The sequence below is a fragment of the Erinaceus europaeus genome, chromosome 8, assembly GCF_950295315.1.
Source record: "Erinaceus europaeus chromosome 8, mEriEur2.1, whole genome shotgun sequence".
Lineage (NCBI taxonomy): Eukaryota > Metazoa > Chordata > Mammalia > Eulipotyphla > Erinaceidae > Erinaceus > Erinaceus europaeus.
This window is the reverse complement of record NC_080169.1, coordinates 71,072,141-71,089,673: the sequence shown is the minus strand read 5'-3', so window position 1 is coordinate 71,089,673 and position 17,533 is coordinate 71,072,141. Positions and strand designations below refer to the sequence as shown.

General features: G+C 37.9%; 1 protein-coding gene across 4 annotated transcripts in view; it reads left to right on the top strand.

Annotated features, from left to right (window-relative positions):
* Positions 1 to 17,533, top strand: part of FBXL13 (F-box and leucine rich repeat protein 13) — a 329,012-nt gene that overhangs the window by 128,144 nt on the left and 183,335 nt on the right. For 2 of the 4 annotated variants that reach the window (XM_060196358.1, XM_060196357.1), the window contains exons 8-9: positions 9,505 to 9,600; positions 12,784 to 12,916. The exons of 1 other annotated variant lie outside the window; for it this stretch is intronic. In XM_060196358.1, the coding sequence (XP_060052341.1) occupies positions 9,505 to 9,600; positions 12,784 to 12,916 (229 nt within the window). The remainder of the gene's footprint in view (positions 1 to 9,504; positions 9,601 to 12,783; positions 12,917 to 17,533) is intronic. One more of the 4 variants, XM_060196359.1, reaches the window with a different exon arrangement.

Genomic DNA, 17,533 nt, shown 5'->3' with positions numbered 1-17,533 from the left:
GGGATCTATAGGGCCTCACCCATGCAAGTTGGTTCTCTAACAATATGGGTTATCTCCCCAGCCCTATCTGACTCTGTTGGCATATGGAAAACATAGTAAAAATGTTTCTAGGACACTGACTTATGGAGCTATATCTCCCTCTTGAGAAAAGTTTAAGTAAGAGAGAAACAGATGTAAACCACAAAGTAGAAATTAGTAAATATATATGTATGTATTCTTTATATATGAAAAATTTTAGAATAGTTACCATCTTATGCATCAGAAATACTGTACCAAAACCAAAAATAACTTCTGCAGAATGTCACACTTTGAACATGCAGACCAAGATAATTGTTAAGAATAACCCAAGTGTTGTACCTTTAAAATTCTTAAAGGTTAAGTTTAAATGGAACATCAATTTAGCTAAGGAAGCAGATTGTTTAACTGTTAAGTGCTTTAGTTTTTAGAGTTCTATTTCTTGTGGGATGTGGTTAAATTTTCCTCTTAAGTGTTTCAAAGTGAAAGTGTTGCTGTATTTTTTGACATTAGATTTTGTGCAAAAAGGAATGGTGGGTTTATAAGAACTGAAAACTTTTGGTCTTGTACTGGTCAAATATCTATTTTAGTTCTGAGTGAATAGAATGGCTTTCTAAAATAACTGGTACTTGATGTTTGGACAAATACTCTGTTCAAATAAGTGGTGTCTAAAATTTTGACATAAATATCTTTATTGTTTATTATCAAACGTGAACAAAATCCTCATTATATATTTTCAGGAAGTTTGTGAAATATGTTCAATAATTATTTTTACAACCACTTGTGTGAAAATTTCAATGTGGAGTTTATATATTAAAGATTGAATTTTATGCTATTTTAGGCAAGATGGCAGTCATGCAAGAACAGAGTGACATCCTTTAATAAGGTAGTTTCAGTGTAAACTGTTTGGGGAAACCAATCTTAAAGAAAACAAGAACATGAATCCCAGTGCTGAATGACTATGAGTTATGGACTGAACAAGTGTTTCGGCCCACATCCAACTCACAGGTTGAAACTCTAAAACCCAACGAGATAGTATAAGGAGGTGGGCACTTGATGAGGTAATTTTTAAATTAAAAAAAATTATAACCAATAATAGGTCACAAGATTATAAGAACTATACAGTGCATATTTCCACACCACACCTGCCACCACAGTTCTGTGTTCTCACTTTCCTACCTCCAAAGATAATTGCTATAGTTCTCACAAGCCTTAAAAACATTTTACTTTTTAAAAAATTTTTAAAAATTATTTTCATTTCCTTTTGTTGCCTTGTTTTATTGTTGTAGTTATTATTGTTGGATAGGACAGAAAGAAATGGAAAGAGGACGGGAAGACAGAGGGGGAGAGAAAGATAGACACCTGCAGACCTGCTTCACTGCTTGTGAAGCGACTCCCCTGCAGGTGGGGAGCCGGGGGCTCGAACCGGAATCCTTAACGCTGGTCCTTGAGTTTGGCACCATATGCGTTTAACCCGCTGCGCTACCGCCTGACTCCCTTTACTTGCTTTCTTCTTTTCTTTTCTTTTTTTTTTTTTAATTTTTAAAATCTTTATTTTTTGGATAGAGACAGCCAGAATTTGAGAGGAAGGGGGAAATAGGGAGACAGAGAGACACCTGCAGCCCTGCTTCACCACTTGTGAAGCTTTCCCCCTGCAGGTGGGGACCAGGGGCTTGAACTATTAACTATAACTAGTCCTTGTGTACTATAACATGTGTGCTCAACCAGGTGTGCCACCACCCAATCCCATTTTTTTTTTCTTCCAAGGTCATAGTTCTCTATATTACACATATGAATGAAACAATCTGGTAGTTGTCTTTGATCTTTTTACATATTTCGCTAAGCATAATCACCTCCAGTTCCATCTATTTTGTCCCAAAGGACAGAATATCATTTTTTTTTTTTACTGCAGAGTAATATTCCATGGAATATATATCCTAGAACTTCTGCATCCAGTTATCTGTTGAGGAGCATTTAGGCTGCTTCTACTCTTTGGCTTGTGAATAATGCAGCTATGAACACAGAGGTGCATGTGTCCCTTCGAATTAGTATTTCAATGTTCTTTAGATAAAGGCCTAAAAGTGGTATTGCTGGATCATAACGTAATTCCATTTTAACTTATTTTTTAAATTATCTTTATTTATTTGGTAGAGACAGCCAGAAATTAAGATAAAGGGGGAGATAGAGAGGGAGAGAGAAAGACACCTGCCCCACTGAAGCTTTTACACGTGAAGCTTTTACCCTGCAGGTGAGGATTGAGGGCTTGAGCCTGGGTCATTGTGCATTGTAACATGGGCACTCAACCAGCTGCGTCACCACCCGGCCCCCCATTTTTACTTGTTTAAAGACTGTTCATACAGTCCTCCAAAAGGGCTGTACCGGTTTGCATTCCCACCAGCAGTGTAGCAGAGTTACTTTTTATTCACAGCCTTAACAACACCGGTCATTTCCTGATTTGTTGATAGAAGCCATTCTCTTATTGGAAAAAACAAACACTTCTGCTGGGCTTTTGCTGTGGGATTTATCACAACATAGGTTTTTTAGCTACATACAAACCAAGATGGGAAAATAGTCCCGGAAAAATGTGGGAGGAGCCATGAGTCTTTTAAACTTTGTTCACCAACATTAAGCTTCAACATTTTCTGGGGGAAGCAGCATCATTGTGTCCAGGGAGAAAATCAGACAACCAGGCAAAGGGCAAGCAGGAAAAGAGAGCCACTTTCACCAGACACTCACTTAAGTAATGTCCCACACCCACAATCCCTTGTGAGTTTGTGTATTTCTTTTTTCTTTTTTTTTTTTTAAGGATTAATTAACAAAACCATAGGGTAGGAGGGGTACAACTCCACACAATTCCCCCCGCCCAATCTCCATATACCACCCCCTCCCCAGTAGCTTTCCCATTCTCTATCCCTCTGGGAGCATGGACCCAGGGTCATTGTGGGTTGCAGAAGGTAGAAGGTCTGGCTTCTGTAATTGCTTCCCCGCTGAACATGGGCGTTGACTGGTCGGTCCATACTCCCAGTCTGCCTCTCTCTTTCCCTAGTAGGGTGTGTCTCTGGGGAAGCTGAGCTCCAGGACACATTGGTGGGGTCTTCAATCCAGGGAAGTCTGGCCGGTATCCTGATGACACCTGGAACCTGGTGACTGAAAAGAGAGTTAACATACAAAGCCAAACAAATTGTTGAGCAATCAGTGACCCAAAGCTTGAAAAAGTGGAGAGGAAGTGTTAGGGAGGTACTCACTGCAAACTCTAGTATACTTCTGCTTTCTTACTTTGGTTTGTGTATTTCTATTGTGTGCTCTTGACATCTGACTGATGTCAGCCATATGCTAATTATGTTCACCTCCCATAGTTCCTTTTGCTCACTGTAAGTAAAAAGAATGTTCCCAGGGTTAAGATGAAGCAGTGCTGCAGGTGTCTCTTTGTCTCTTCTTCTCTTTCTACCCGTCCTCTCTATTTCTGGCTGTCTCTATCCAGTAAATAAAGATAATTAAAAAATTAAAGATAAATAAAAAGCATTCTCAATAATTTTCTCAGGTGTGACAGTGTTAATTTGCATTTCTCTAATCATAATTGAAGTGGAGCATTTCTTCATGTGTCTATATGGAACTGTTTATTTTTTTAAATTTTATTTTTATTGAATAAATTTGATTTATTATTGATTTATAGAATTACGAGACAACATGGGTACAATTCCACACCATTCCCAACACCAAAATTTTGTGTAACCATTCCCTTCATCGGAAACTACAGCAGTTCTCCCAAAGTTACAGACATGGGTTGATTATTATTTCTATATCTATCTATCTCTAGTTATATATATATGGCAATTTTTCTATGGTCTTGCCTCTATTCTTTTCTTTTTTAAAATTAAATTTATTTATAAAATAAAAAACAGAAAATATGAACAAAACCATGTAATGAGAAGGGTGAAATTTCACACATTTCCTACCACCAGAGTTCCATACCCCATCCCCTCTATTGGAAGCTTTCCTATTCTTTATCTCTCTGGGAGCATGGACCCAGGGTCATTATGGGGTGCAGAAGGTGGGAGGTTTGGTTTCTGTAATTGCTTCTCTGATGGACATGGGCATTGACAGGTTGATCCATACTCCCTGTCTGTCCCCATCCTTCCCTACTGGGTCCAGGCTCTGAAGAGGTGGGGTATCAGGACATATTGGAGAGGTCGTCTGTCTGGGTGAGTCAGGTTGAAGTTAATGGTGGCATCTGCAACTTGGTATTTGGAATGTGTATTCCTTTGCTTCCTCCTTTCTTGTGGGAATCGGTTCAGTAGTTCTTGTAAGGTGGGGTTGATTGTGGCAATTTCCTTTAGTTCTTGAATATTTGAGAAAACCTTTATTTCTCCCTCATAACTGAAGGATAATTTTGCAGGTTACAATATTCGTGGCTGAAATTCCCTCTCCTTTAGAACTTTGAATATGTCATTCCACTCTGTCCCTGCCTCTAGAGTTTGTGAAGAGAAATCTGATGAAAGTCTTATAGTTCTACCTTTGTATGTAACTTCTTCCCTTTCCCTAGCACCCAGAAAAAGGTTTTCCTTGTAGTTCACTTTTGATAGTTTTACAGTAATGTGCCTTGGCATTGGTCTTTTTGTATTTATAAATCTAGGTGATCGTCTGCCTCTTGAATGAGAATGTTCTGATGGTTTTGTAAGTGAGGAAAGTTCTCAGCTAAAATTGCTCTAAAAATGGACTCTGGGCCTTTGCCCTTGTCTTCCTCTTCAGATGTACCTATCACTCTTATATTCGATCTTTTGATGGGGTCTGCAATTTCACAGAGAGTTGTTTCAGTCTTTCTGAACCATTTCTCTCCCTCATCTTTAAATTGAAAGAGTTGGCTGGCCATATCTTCTAGATTGGAGATTATTTCTTCTCCTTCTTCTTCTTCTTCTTCTTCTTCTTCTTCTTCTTCTTCTTCTTATTCTTATTCTTCTCCTTCTCCTCCTTCTCCTTCTCCTTCTCCTTCTCCTTCTCCTTCTTCTTCTTCTTCTAGCGTTTGCCCTTCTTCCATAGCCAGTCAACAGCGTCAGGTTGAAAGCTGTCAGGAGCTGCTTGTTGCTGGCTTTGAAAGTGACTGGGATCCGTGTGGATTCAGTCGGCTAGGAAGGATCGTCAGTTTCCCCAATGAATGGGTACTCACGGGTTGCACCACGAGAAGGTCGATCCAATGCATCCCTATTTATTATTTCTTCTGAATGTGTGGATCTATTTCCTAAGCCTTATACCTGGGCATGGATTGCAGTTAGAGTGTCTGTTATTCCCTAGAGTTCTGACTAAAGTTCTTTCAATATCTGAAGATTCTTAGTTAACTCTGTCATAAGTTCCTCTCGTCTGTTTTAATTCCATAGTAACATGTTTTTTTTTAAATTTCTTTATTGGGGGATTAATGTTTTGTGGCGACAGTAAATACAATAGTTTATACATGCATAACATTTCTCAGTTTTCCACATAACAGTGCAACCCCCACTAGGTTCTCTGTCATCCTTTTCCAGGACCTGTACTCTTTCCCCCACCCACTCCAGAGTCTTTTACCAAATGTAACATGCTCTTTTAATTCTTGCTTAAATTCTTGGAGAGTCCTCATAATGAGCTTTGTGTAGTCTGTCTCTGAGAGTCTCTAAATCTAAAATTACTTGGATTTCCTGTTTCATTTCTGTCTGGCTGATAGGGCATAGTTGGCTGTTTAGTTTTGTTTCTCTGCTTGCACATTTTTTTGTGCTGGTTATTGATGGCTAGCAGGTGGTGCTGTTGTGATCTCTAGGTTTCTCTTGTTTGTATGATCTGCGGCGGGTGGGATGGGGTGGGGAGGTGGTTGCTTTGGGCTATCTTTTGGTCACAAATGCCCTGTTTTATGTTGTGTCCTTGCCTTAAATTCAGAAGGCTAACCCCTCCCCTCAAGTCAAACACTGAGAGGTTTTAAGCCCCTGTCTCTTTTTTTCTGGCACTAGGAACAATGTACTTGCTTGCTGTGCTTAAAGTGAAATCACCAAAATGGCACAGCTCAGTGCCTGCACTGCCCAGAGCTCTGATTTGACTTTGCTGTTCTTCAGAGCACCCATCTGAGGCTGCAGAACTTTCAGCTATAGATTATGACTTCTGCTGGATATCTTGTTGTATTTATTTGTTGTTTAAAGAGGAGAAGTGATTTGGTCCCAGTTATTCCATTGCCATGCCTTCCAGAAGTCTCTCCTGAAACTGTTTAATTCTTTGGCCCATTTTTTAATTTTTACTTTTTTTTTTATTCAGGGGGTTAATGATATACAGTGCAATCACTGACATATGCATACAATTTAAATATATAATAGGCCCCCAAGGTTTTCTTCCTATCCTCCCTCCCTCTCCATTCCCAAAGTCCTTTGACTTGGTGCAATACACCATGTCCAGTTCATGTTTCACTTTGTGTTCTCTCTCCCCACCCCTACTTTATTAAGTCCCACTAATAAGTGAGAAAATTTGATATTCTTTCTTCTTTTTTTTTTTTTGTCTTATCTCACTCAATATGATGTCCTCAAATTTCATCCTACAGGATACAAAGGAGACAATTTCATCATTTTTAACAGCTGAGTTGTATTCCATCATGTATATATGTCACTTTTTTTTTTTTAGCCACTCATCTAATGTTGGACATCTGGGTTGCTTCCAGGTTCTTGTGATTATAAACTGTGATGCTAAGAACAAAGGTATACACAGATCTCTTCTGATAGGTGTTTCTGTTTCCTTTGGGTAAATCCCTAGAAGAGGAATTGCTCAGTCATAGGATAGGTCCATTCCTAGTGTTCCAATAAGTCTCCAAATGCTTTCCACAATGATTGGACCATTTTGTTCTCCCACCAGCAGTGCAGAAGTGTTCCTTTTCTCCACATCCTGTCTAACATTTCTCATTTCTGTTCTTTCGATGTATGACATTCTTATAGGTATAAAGTGCTATCTCATTGTTGTCTTTATTTGAGTTATCTGACAATTAATGACTTTGAGCACCTTCTTAAATATCTGTTGGCCCCCTGGATGTCCTCCTCAGTGGAATAAAAGAGAGCTTCCATTTCTATTCTACCAGAGATTACCTCATTTGGAGTTAGAGTTCCTTTACTTCTTTTTCTGTAGGACTCACCCTGTGTCGCCCTGCCCCGCCCCCCATTCCTTTTTTATTTCCTAATTGAGCTGGTAGTTTTATTGCTCCTTCATGGTCAGTAAAAAAAAAAAAAAATTCCAGGGCTTTACTACACAAACTTTTTCAGATAGAAAGAAATGGAGGAGGGGAAGGAAGATCACACAGTACTATACTTCCTTTAGTGTAGTGGAAGCTGGGCTTGATGCTGGGTTGTGTGCATGACAAAGCACGTGCATTCTCCAGATAACTATCTTGCCAGCCCAGTAACATTTAAATCTATTTGTTATAAATAGAAGCAAATGTCCCCACTGTTCCTCAAATCTGGACAACTATAACAAAAAAATACCTTAAGAGTCTGGGGTTCCAAAGCCTGGGGTCCTGAATATATTCTTTACTTCTTTGAAACTTAAAATTGTTTTTAATGTTGCTTTGGTGGAGTAGAAAAATAGTTGCCAAGAATTGTGGGTAGGGGGAAGTAGAGAAAGGGTAGTAAAAGGGTAGTACAAAGGGTAGTAAAAGGGTAGTACAAAGTTTTAGCTATAAGATAAGGTCTGAGGAGGTAATGTAAAACACCGTGACTGTAGCTGGTAACTGTACTATGTAATTGGAGCTTGCTAAAAAAATAGGACTTAAAATGCTTTCACCAAAATGAAAAGTTAAAAGATGGTTTTATTAGGGGATGTATGTTAATTAATACACACAATGTTAAGCCACCATGTATACACTCTAAATATATTTCAAATGTTACATTTTAATGTCAAACATATATTAACAAATCTGAAATTATAAGAAGTTTTTTTAATTTCTTTATTGGGGAAATAATGTTTTACATTCGACAGTAAATACAATAGTTTGTACATGAATAGCATTTCCCAGTATAAAAAGTTTAATTTAATTTTATGCTAGTGAAACAGCTCACTTGGATAATTTGCTGCCTTGCCATGTTTGAGACCTGGGTTCAAGTTCAGCTACCACAGCATTAAAGGAAGCTTTGATGCTGTGGTTTCTTTCACTCACACACACACACTCTCTCTCTGCATCTCTATATAAAAGAGGTTTTGTTTTATTTTGATGAGAAAGAGAAAGAGAGAGAGAGGAAGACTGAGACAGAGAGGGAGACACACTGAGAGAGGTGTCCGAGTACTGTTCAACTTTGGCACATGATAGTGCTAGAGACTGAATTTGGGACCTTTGGGGCCCCAGGCATGCCAGTTTGGTGTGCTACTCTGTCACTATGTTCCAGGCCTTAGAAAAGTTTTAAAGATTTTTTTTTCTCTTTCTCAGAGCACTGTTCAGATTTGGCTTATAGTGATACTGAAGACTGAACCTGAGGCCTCTAGGGCCTGAGGCACAAAAATCTGTTTCATAAACCACTGGTCTATTTTCCTGACCCCTTAAGGAAAACCTTTTTTTATTATTATTTCTCTATTGGGGGATTAATGTTTTACAGTCAACAGTAAATACAGTAGTTTGTACATGCATAATATTTCTCAGTTTTCCACATAACAATACAACCCCCACTAGGTCCTCTGTCATCCTTTTCCAGGACCTGTACTCTTTCCCCCACTCACCCCAGAGTCTTTTACTTTGGTGCAATACACCAACTCCAGTCCAGGTTCTACTTGTGTTTTCTCTTCTGATCTTGTTTTTCAACTTCTGCCTGAGAGTGAGATCATCCCATAAAGGAAATATTTTTGCAAGTTTGTTCTACCATTCATTGCTGTTTTGTATTGAGAAGATTCCTGTATTTCCTAGTCTGCCATTTTTCCAGAAATAGAAACCACGTAGGATTGTTGATCTTTCTCAGAAATTCTATAACTTTAGAAAGAATCCAGCTCAACTCATCAAACAATTAGTAAATGCATATACTTACATGTACTATTAATAGCTACCATTTAGGGAAATTTTCTAGCAGAATGTCACTTTCTTCAGAAAATAAATCTGGTTATCTTCCTCATTATATTTTTGTACTATCAATTTAAAAAGATCACATTATAGCAATATAAACAGTTGATAGGTTCTAGTATTTTAGAGAAGCCAGACCTTCCACCTTCTGCATCCCATAATGATCCTGGGTCCATGCCCAGAAGGATAAAGAATAGGAAACTTTCAAGGGAGAGGATGGGATATGGAGCTCTGGTGGTAGGAATTGTGTGAACTGTACCCCTCTTATCCTATGGTCTTGTCAATATTTCCATTTTGTAGATAAATTAAAAGAAAAAGAAAGAAATTCTAGCAGATTCCTAATGTATGGATTGCATTGCCAGTATTCTCATTTTTTCTCTCTCACACACAGATGAGTTCTAGTAACCTTTATATATCTTTCATAAATATACTTTTATTTTCTTTGTGTTCAGATTTTCTTCTACCTCACTTTAAGAGATGTGATAATATGTGGCCAAGTTAGTCATTCCTGGATGTTGATGACACAAGCAAGTTCATTGTGGAATAATGTAAGTAGACACTGTAGGGCTGCGAGTGTCTCTCTGTCTCTCTCCCTTCCCTCTCTATTTCTGGCTGCCTCTATCCAATAAACAAATAAAGATTAAAAATTTTATGTAAAGAAAAAAGATAGGTTGAGAAAATATAAGGACAGTTCTTAGTGGAGAAACTGATAGGCAGGCAGTACTCAATAACTACTACCTATTATTATTTTTTCAAACACATACCCAAACAGCAAAACAAACAAACAAAAAAACCCATGCAATAAAGGAAAACAAAAGCTAGACATGTACTAGTTGTAATACAAAAACTGTAAGCAAAGCTTGATTAATGTGCTTAGTGTGTGCATGTGCATATAAACATCCATATAATTAGGCATTTCCTAATCCAAATTTCTTGGCTGATACCTTGGTACTGTTATAGTCATTGTACTAATATTGAACTATTCTTCTTATGAACCATCTTTCTGTGTTTCTCATTGTAAAGGACACTGAGGAGAGGTCTCATACAACAACAGCAGCAAAATAACTCTACCCTCTTTCCTGTTTCTTGGTTGATACGTTAATCTCAACAACTATGGTCATTAATATTATTTGCCATTGTTACAATGGTGATATTTTTCTCTTTCACCTAAATCCAGATAATAGCACACTTCAGCACAGCTCCTTGCTTGTTAATGACAAGAGGGCTCTTGATAGAAAATACTCAGGATGAACTTTGAATCGGTGGCTGGGACCATCCTGCAGAAAGTCCAAAATTCACATGAAAGACAAAGAGAGGAGTTACAAAGTACCCAGGTCTTTAGTTTTATAAGTCGTTTCAACAACTTGACATTTTGCCAGAGCACTGCCCCATTGTTGGCTGTATTGGTTTTTTTTTGTTTGTTTGTTTGTTTGTTTTGTTCTCAGCAATACAAAGAAGGAAATGGGTTTTTGACTTAGCTAATTTGTTTTAGCTAACAAGTGAAGGAGGCCTTTCTTCGTTTGTTTTCAGTCTAAGACAAAACTTCTCAAATTTTGGCACTCAAATCAATGGATTGTTGAAACAGATTTCTGGTTGCCATCCCTAGGGTTTCTGATTCATGAGGTCTGCAGTGGGGCTTGAGAACTTGCATTTTCAACAAGTGCCTGGTTCTTAAGGATGTTGACCTCCGGAGCACACTTTGGGAACCACTGGTTTAAATTAATGAATCTCTTAACTTATGTGACAGATTGGAGTTATACTTTTTCCTTTGAAAAACTGGCAAAGAAGGGAAAAATGGATTCAAATGGTCTGGGAGAGAAAGAATATGTATAATATTAATAAATTTTGCAGAAAGCCTGGCAGAAAAAGCTAGCACTTCTGTCTAGAGAGCTCACTGGGTAAAGAATGGAAGAAATATGAGCACACGGCAGTAAGAACAAAGCCAGGGTAGGAAGTTAAGTTTCTTCAGGTTCAGCAAATTTCTCTTTCTACAACTTCATGCTGCCTTTCATTTTAAATTATTTTTTGCTTTTATTTGTGAGCGCTCAAATGTAAAACAACTAAAACAAACATCTTAATACAAAAAATAGTTTTGCTGGGGCCTAGATGTGTTGCACTCAGTTGTGTACAAATGTTCCTTCATGGACAAGGACCTGGGTTCAAGCCCTTATTCTCCACATGGAGGAAGTTTCATAAACAGTGAAGCAGTGCTCCAGGTCCTGTTCTTTCTCTCTCCCTCCACTCTCAATTTCTCTTTGTCCTATCAAATAAAAAAGTGGGGGGGGGGGAAGAAAGGAAAAACAATTGCTAAGAATAGTGGATTCATTGTGTAGGCACCAAACCCTAGTGATAATCCTGGTAACAAAAAACTTAAATAAAAATAAAAAAAATAGCTTTATCCAGGCCAATGAAATAGCTAGATCACTTGGATGTAGGGTACCTACTTTGCCATGCCCCTGACCCGGGTTTGACCCTGACCCTCAATGGATTGGGGGAAGCTTGGATGCTATAATGTCTTTACTTTCCACCCTCTGTCTCTGTCTCTCTCTGAAAAAAATTGACCTGGAGAAGTGAAGTCCTGATGAAAAACAAAAAGAATAACTGTTTAAAACGAGAAAGTATATGTTCATAAGGTTAACCTTTAGCTAAAAATAATGATCATTATATCAACGTTGTTATTAACCAGCTCATGCTTTTCAGAGCTCAAGTAAGTTTCTGTCCTATTCAGCTTTACAGTCAATCATCCAGATCACCCTCACTTTTACTTAGCACTACCTCATCTAAATTATAAGGTTTTAAAAAATATTTATTTGTTAGACTGGGTGGTGGTGCACCTTGTTGAGCGTACATACTACAATGTGCAAGGACCTGGGTTTGAGCCCCCAAGCCTCGCCTGCACTTTGTTAGTGTTGAATCAGTGTTGAAGGTCTCTTTCTCTCTCCCTCCCCCTCTCTGTCCCTCTTTATCACCCCTCCCTTCTTGATTTCTGGCTGTCTCTATCCAATAAATAAATAAAATAAAAATATTCGTTTATATATTATGAGAAAGAGAATGAGAGAAGATTGGGAGAGAGACTAGGGCACAGTTCATTTTCATTATACAGTGGTACAGTTATATAGTTGAACCTCTCTAGCACCACTGTGACCTCTGGGCTCTCAGTCATGCAAGCTCTGTATTTTGGCAATTTGAACTGTTTCCTGTGGTTCTTTACTTTATGACCAAAGAAAGCAGCATGCATTTATAAGTAATCCAGGATGGTTTTGTTGACAGTGAAGAAGTGGGGAGTAAACTCAGGCCCCACCTGGGATGGTGGGGGAGTATCCAAGATTGTCCCATGACAGTTGATATGGGTGGGAGGAGGATGTGAGGCCCCTGCCCTTTAGACATTTGGAATCTGTTTGTAATGAAATCTGGAAGCAGCTACGAACAAAACAAATGAGTGATGAGATAAAATCTTAGTCCCTACTGCCATAAAAGAATTAACTATTTAAAAATATTTCCTTTTATATTTTATTTATTATTTATTTATTTATTGGATAGAGACAAAAAAATTAAGGGAAGTGGGCGATAGATATAGGGAGAGACACACACTGGTAGACACCTGTTTTACCATTCCTAAAGGTTTCTCTTTGTAGATGGGGTCAAGGGACTTGAATCTGGGGAATTAACTATTTCTGTAGGCAAAAGGTATTTCTCATTTCTAAATTTGCCTTTTGTTTATCCTTTTTTAGATCGATTTTTCCTTAGTTAGAAGTATGATCCCAGATAAATACATAGTGTCAATTTTGCAAAGGTGGCGGCTGAATGTGCTGCATTTGAATTTTCGTGGTTGTGCTCTCCGAGTGAAAACTTTGAAGTCTGTCAGTAAGTACGGCTATTAAACAGTGTCTTGAGTCCATATCCTTATTAAACAACTGCAAGAATATGTAAATAAAATAAAAATAGGCCAGCAAAATAGCTCACTTATCTAGTGGCCTGCTACTTTGCCATGTACACGTCCTTGGTTAGAGCCTGGCTCCCACCACATTGAAGAAAGCTTTGGTGCTGTGCTCTCTTTCACTTTCTCTCTGCTCTCTCCCTTCCTGTGTCTGTCTAAAAGAAAAGGAAAGGAAGAAGAAAAAGAAGAAAAGAAGAAAAAGAGGGTCAGGTGGCGGCACATCTGGTTAAGTGCTCCCATTAAAGTGTGCAAGGACTAAGGTTCAAACCCTTGGTCCCCACCTACAGGGGGAAAGCTTCATGAGTGGTGAAGCAGGGCTATAGGTGTCTCTGTCTCTCCCTCTCTATCTCTCTGTCCCCTCTCAGTTTCTCTCAGTCTTTATCCAATAATAAATAAATAAAATTATTTAAAAAGGAAAGAAGAAAAAGAAACTTGCATGGCCTGGAATTGGACCTTTGTCCATTCTTATTACTATGTTTTCTTAGTCTAGGATTTGTCTGTGTATGATCAGCTTATCTGCTGAACAAAACAATATAAGAACATGTTGTCATTTAAAAATGCTAATAATATATAATAAGCAAATATCTAACTTAATATTTTTCATACTCATTTGCTTACAAAGGTACTAATTGTTAGCAGTTTTTTCTGAAATGCATATACACATATGTGGCTAAAACACATTTTACATTTTTTATATAAAAAGGATTATGTTTTATATTTGCTTTTGTATTCCAAGAATCTTTTCATGTCAGTAATTTACTAAATTACTTCTAAATACTTAAAAATCATTTTCCATGCTGTGGATGTGCTGTAGTTTATTTAGCTTTCTTAACCCTGATGGACAACAAGGTTATTTAAAATTTTTTAATATGCTTTGTATTAATATTGTGCTATTTGTTGTAGCAAGTTTAGGCTACTGTTGTAAAGTTTTGTAGAGTATTTTAACTTATAAACAACATGTACCTATTTCTCACAGTTTTGGGGGCTGGAAGTTTGAGATCAGGGTGCCAGCATAATGAAGTTCTGCTGAGTATTTTCTTCTGGACTTCAGTCTGTGGTCTTCTCATTATATCTTCACATGGCAGAGAACACTTTAGATACCTTGTGTAACAAACTAATCTTACTATTGCAGATTCCACCTAATCATCTAAGTAACTCTTACAGGCCTCTCACTCTAATGCCATTATACTGGGGATAAGGATTCCAACATATGAATTTTGGACAGACATAAACATTGAGTTCATTGTATTAATCTTATATTCTTTGAAATGTTTTTAGTTTTCATATGTATATATATATACATATATATATGAGGAAAATATATTTTAATATGTGTGTTTATACTGACTTCAGATGACAGTGCCATAAACGTATAAATTTATATCAAAAAAATGTATGCAAAATCTTAATGAATGAAATCTAATTTAACAACACTTGTTTATATTTTGAAATAACTCTGAAAATACATATCTAAGGATGCACTCATACGTAAAAAATATTAAAGAGCATGTTTGAGAATGAAAATCATCAAAAACTATAACGGTCACCTCTGAGTTGGAGAGACTTGAGTAAAATGGAAGAGTGATTCACAAGAAGTTTCAACTACAATTAAATGTATCTTATTGATAAAATGCAAAATAGGATAAATCTGATTGATTATTACTGGCCCTGGAAAGTCATTTTTTAAAATCTGATGCTATTGCATCTCATCATGTGTTAAATTTTTTTTCCTGACTTTAACCATCTGCCATTTAATTTTCTTGAGTTTCTTACATAGACTAATATACCATCTGGAAATATTAAGTCTTCTATTCCCACTCATTTTTGTCTTGCATATGTTTTTGTAGTAGCAGGTATGCTCAGCCATCATATTTTGTTCTTGGTTCTATTTTTTCATGTATTAAGTTATAACTGACATATATACTAACTTCACATAAATTACATAAATTGACATCTGTATATACTACTGGGGCTTGGTGCCTGCACTATGAATCCACTGCTCCTGAGGCCAACTTTTCCTTTTTTTTTTGATAGGACAGAGAGTAATTGAGAGAGGAAGGGAAGATAGAGAGGGAGGGAGAAAGATGCAGACTTGCTTCACCACTTAAGAAGTGATCTTCTTTCAGATGGGGAACCAAGGCCTTGAACCAGGATCCTTGCGTGGGGTCTTTATGTGCACTTAGCTCGGTGTGCCACTACCTGGCTCCAGAATTTTTTTCTTTGATGAGAACTTCTAAGATTTTCTCTTATTAACTCTCAGATGTACACTATTGTTGACTGTATGATCATCTGCTGTACACTATATTCTTTAGCTTATTTATTTTTCAATTTTATTTATAAAATGGAAATATTGGTAATATTATAGGATAAGAGGGGTACATTTCTATACAATACCCACCCCCAAGAGTTCCATATCTGATCCCCTCCCTTGATAGCTTCCCTATTCTTTATCCCTTTGGGAGTATGGACCCAGGATCATTGTGGAGTGCAGAAGGTGGAAGGTCTGGCTTCTGTAATTGCTGAATATGGGCGTGGGCAGGTCAATCCATACTCCCAGCCTGTCTATCTCTTTCCCTAGTGGGGCAGGGCTCTGGGGAGGCGAGGCTCCAAGATACATGGAGGGGGCCTCTGCCCAAGGAGTTTGGGTTGGCATCATGCTGGCATCTGGAACCTGGTGGTTGGAAAAGACTTAAGATAGAAAGCAGAGCAAATTGTTGACTAATCATGAACCTAAAGGCAAGAATATTGCAGATGAAGATTTGGGGTCTCTGTTTTAGAAAAAGCTAGTGGGTCTATTTTAGGTATATTCCAGAGGGCCCATGGCTTTACTAGTTTTTGCCTGAGCCTCACAGCTAATATGCAGGTAGACCCAAGTTATTGTCTGGGGGGATGGTGTCACAGTTGGAAAAAGGACTAGAAAACTGGATGAGGGAAGAGAGTAGCTCCCAAATATGGGGAAAGTATATAAATGTCGGGCTGAGCTGGTGGAGAGAAAAGTGACTGGTGAAAATCAGGGTGTGACAAGGAGAGGGGGCAGAGCAGGCGAGAATTCTACCACTGAACCACCAATGCCCTGGAGGGAGGGTGGTGCTTAGTTAACAGTGGTTATGTAAATAGAATACAGTGTTAAGCAGGGGGGATTAAACCAAATGAAACAGAAGGGGTTTTTAGAAGCAGAATTAGAAGCATACCAACATATAAATATTGTTAACTGTAAACCCTATCAGTTTGATCTGGGGCCCATATTCAGCATAGGAGCCTATGTAACCTCTGCATCCCTATAGGTCTGAGCTCGCATTCTGTGGTCACAGCTAGGAACATTCCAGGCTGCACTAATTTCAGGACCCATCTTCCTCAGGTAGCAGGTAGTGTATGTTGTCCACCCCCCCCCCTTTGGAGAATGGAACATTTCATACCATTATTGATCCACATTGAGGGCAAGGTCCTATGGGGGCCCCCAAAGGGGGGGGGTCCATGTGTTGTTTCTGATGGAGATGACCAGTAACAGTGGCTAACTGAAAGTTTGCAACTTTTGATAAGCTTTACCTACCCCACTCTCATCTCTGGAAATCACCATTCTGTTTTCTGTGTCTATGAGCTTGTTAATTTTTTTAATTTTAGATTCCTTAGATTAGGAGATCATATAGTATTTCTCTTTTTGGTCTTTCTTATTTCACTTAGCCAATGCTGTCAAAATCAATTCATAGGGGCCAGGTGGTGGTGCACCTAGTTAAGCACACACACATTACAATGTACAAGGACCCAGGTTCAAGTCCCTGGTCCCCACCTGCAAGGGGAAAGCTTCACAAGTGGTGAAGCAGGGCTGCATGTGTCTCCCTGTTTCTCTCTTCCTCTCTATTTTCCCCATCCCTCTCAATTTCTTTCTGTCTCTATCCAATAATAAATAGATAAAAATATTTAAAAAATCAATTCATGTTGTCATAAATAGTAACATTCCATTTTAATGACCCAAGAATATTTCACTCTGTGTATATATGTTTATGTATACATATATAAATATTTATACATATGTGTATATACATATATATCCACTAATAGACCATTAGTTTCCTTCCAAGTCTTGGGCTATTGTAAGTAATGCTACAATAAACATATGGAGCATATATCAATCAAAATTAATATGTTTTAATAAATACCCCAAAATAGAATAGCTGACCATTCTTTGATTGATAATCTAATATTGTTGCTTATTATGGATCTATTTAATACTCATAGTATTCTTTTTTTTTTAATGTGGTGCTCATATGTAGGACTTCAAGCATGCAAGTCATGTATTCTACTGCTAAGTTACCTCTCCATCCCCAATTGTGTGTGTGTGTGTGTATGCAGCCAGGACCTCTTATATGTATAATTTTACTGTTCCAAGGTTGAATTTTATTACTGTTTTACTTTAGTTAGAGATATATCACTTTATCAGAGCTTCCCCTATTTCTATGGCATTGCCTTGTGGTACTGGAGATCAAACCTGGGCCATACGTATGGTAAGGCCTCTGATCTGCCCAGTGAATTAGTGCTTGACCTCC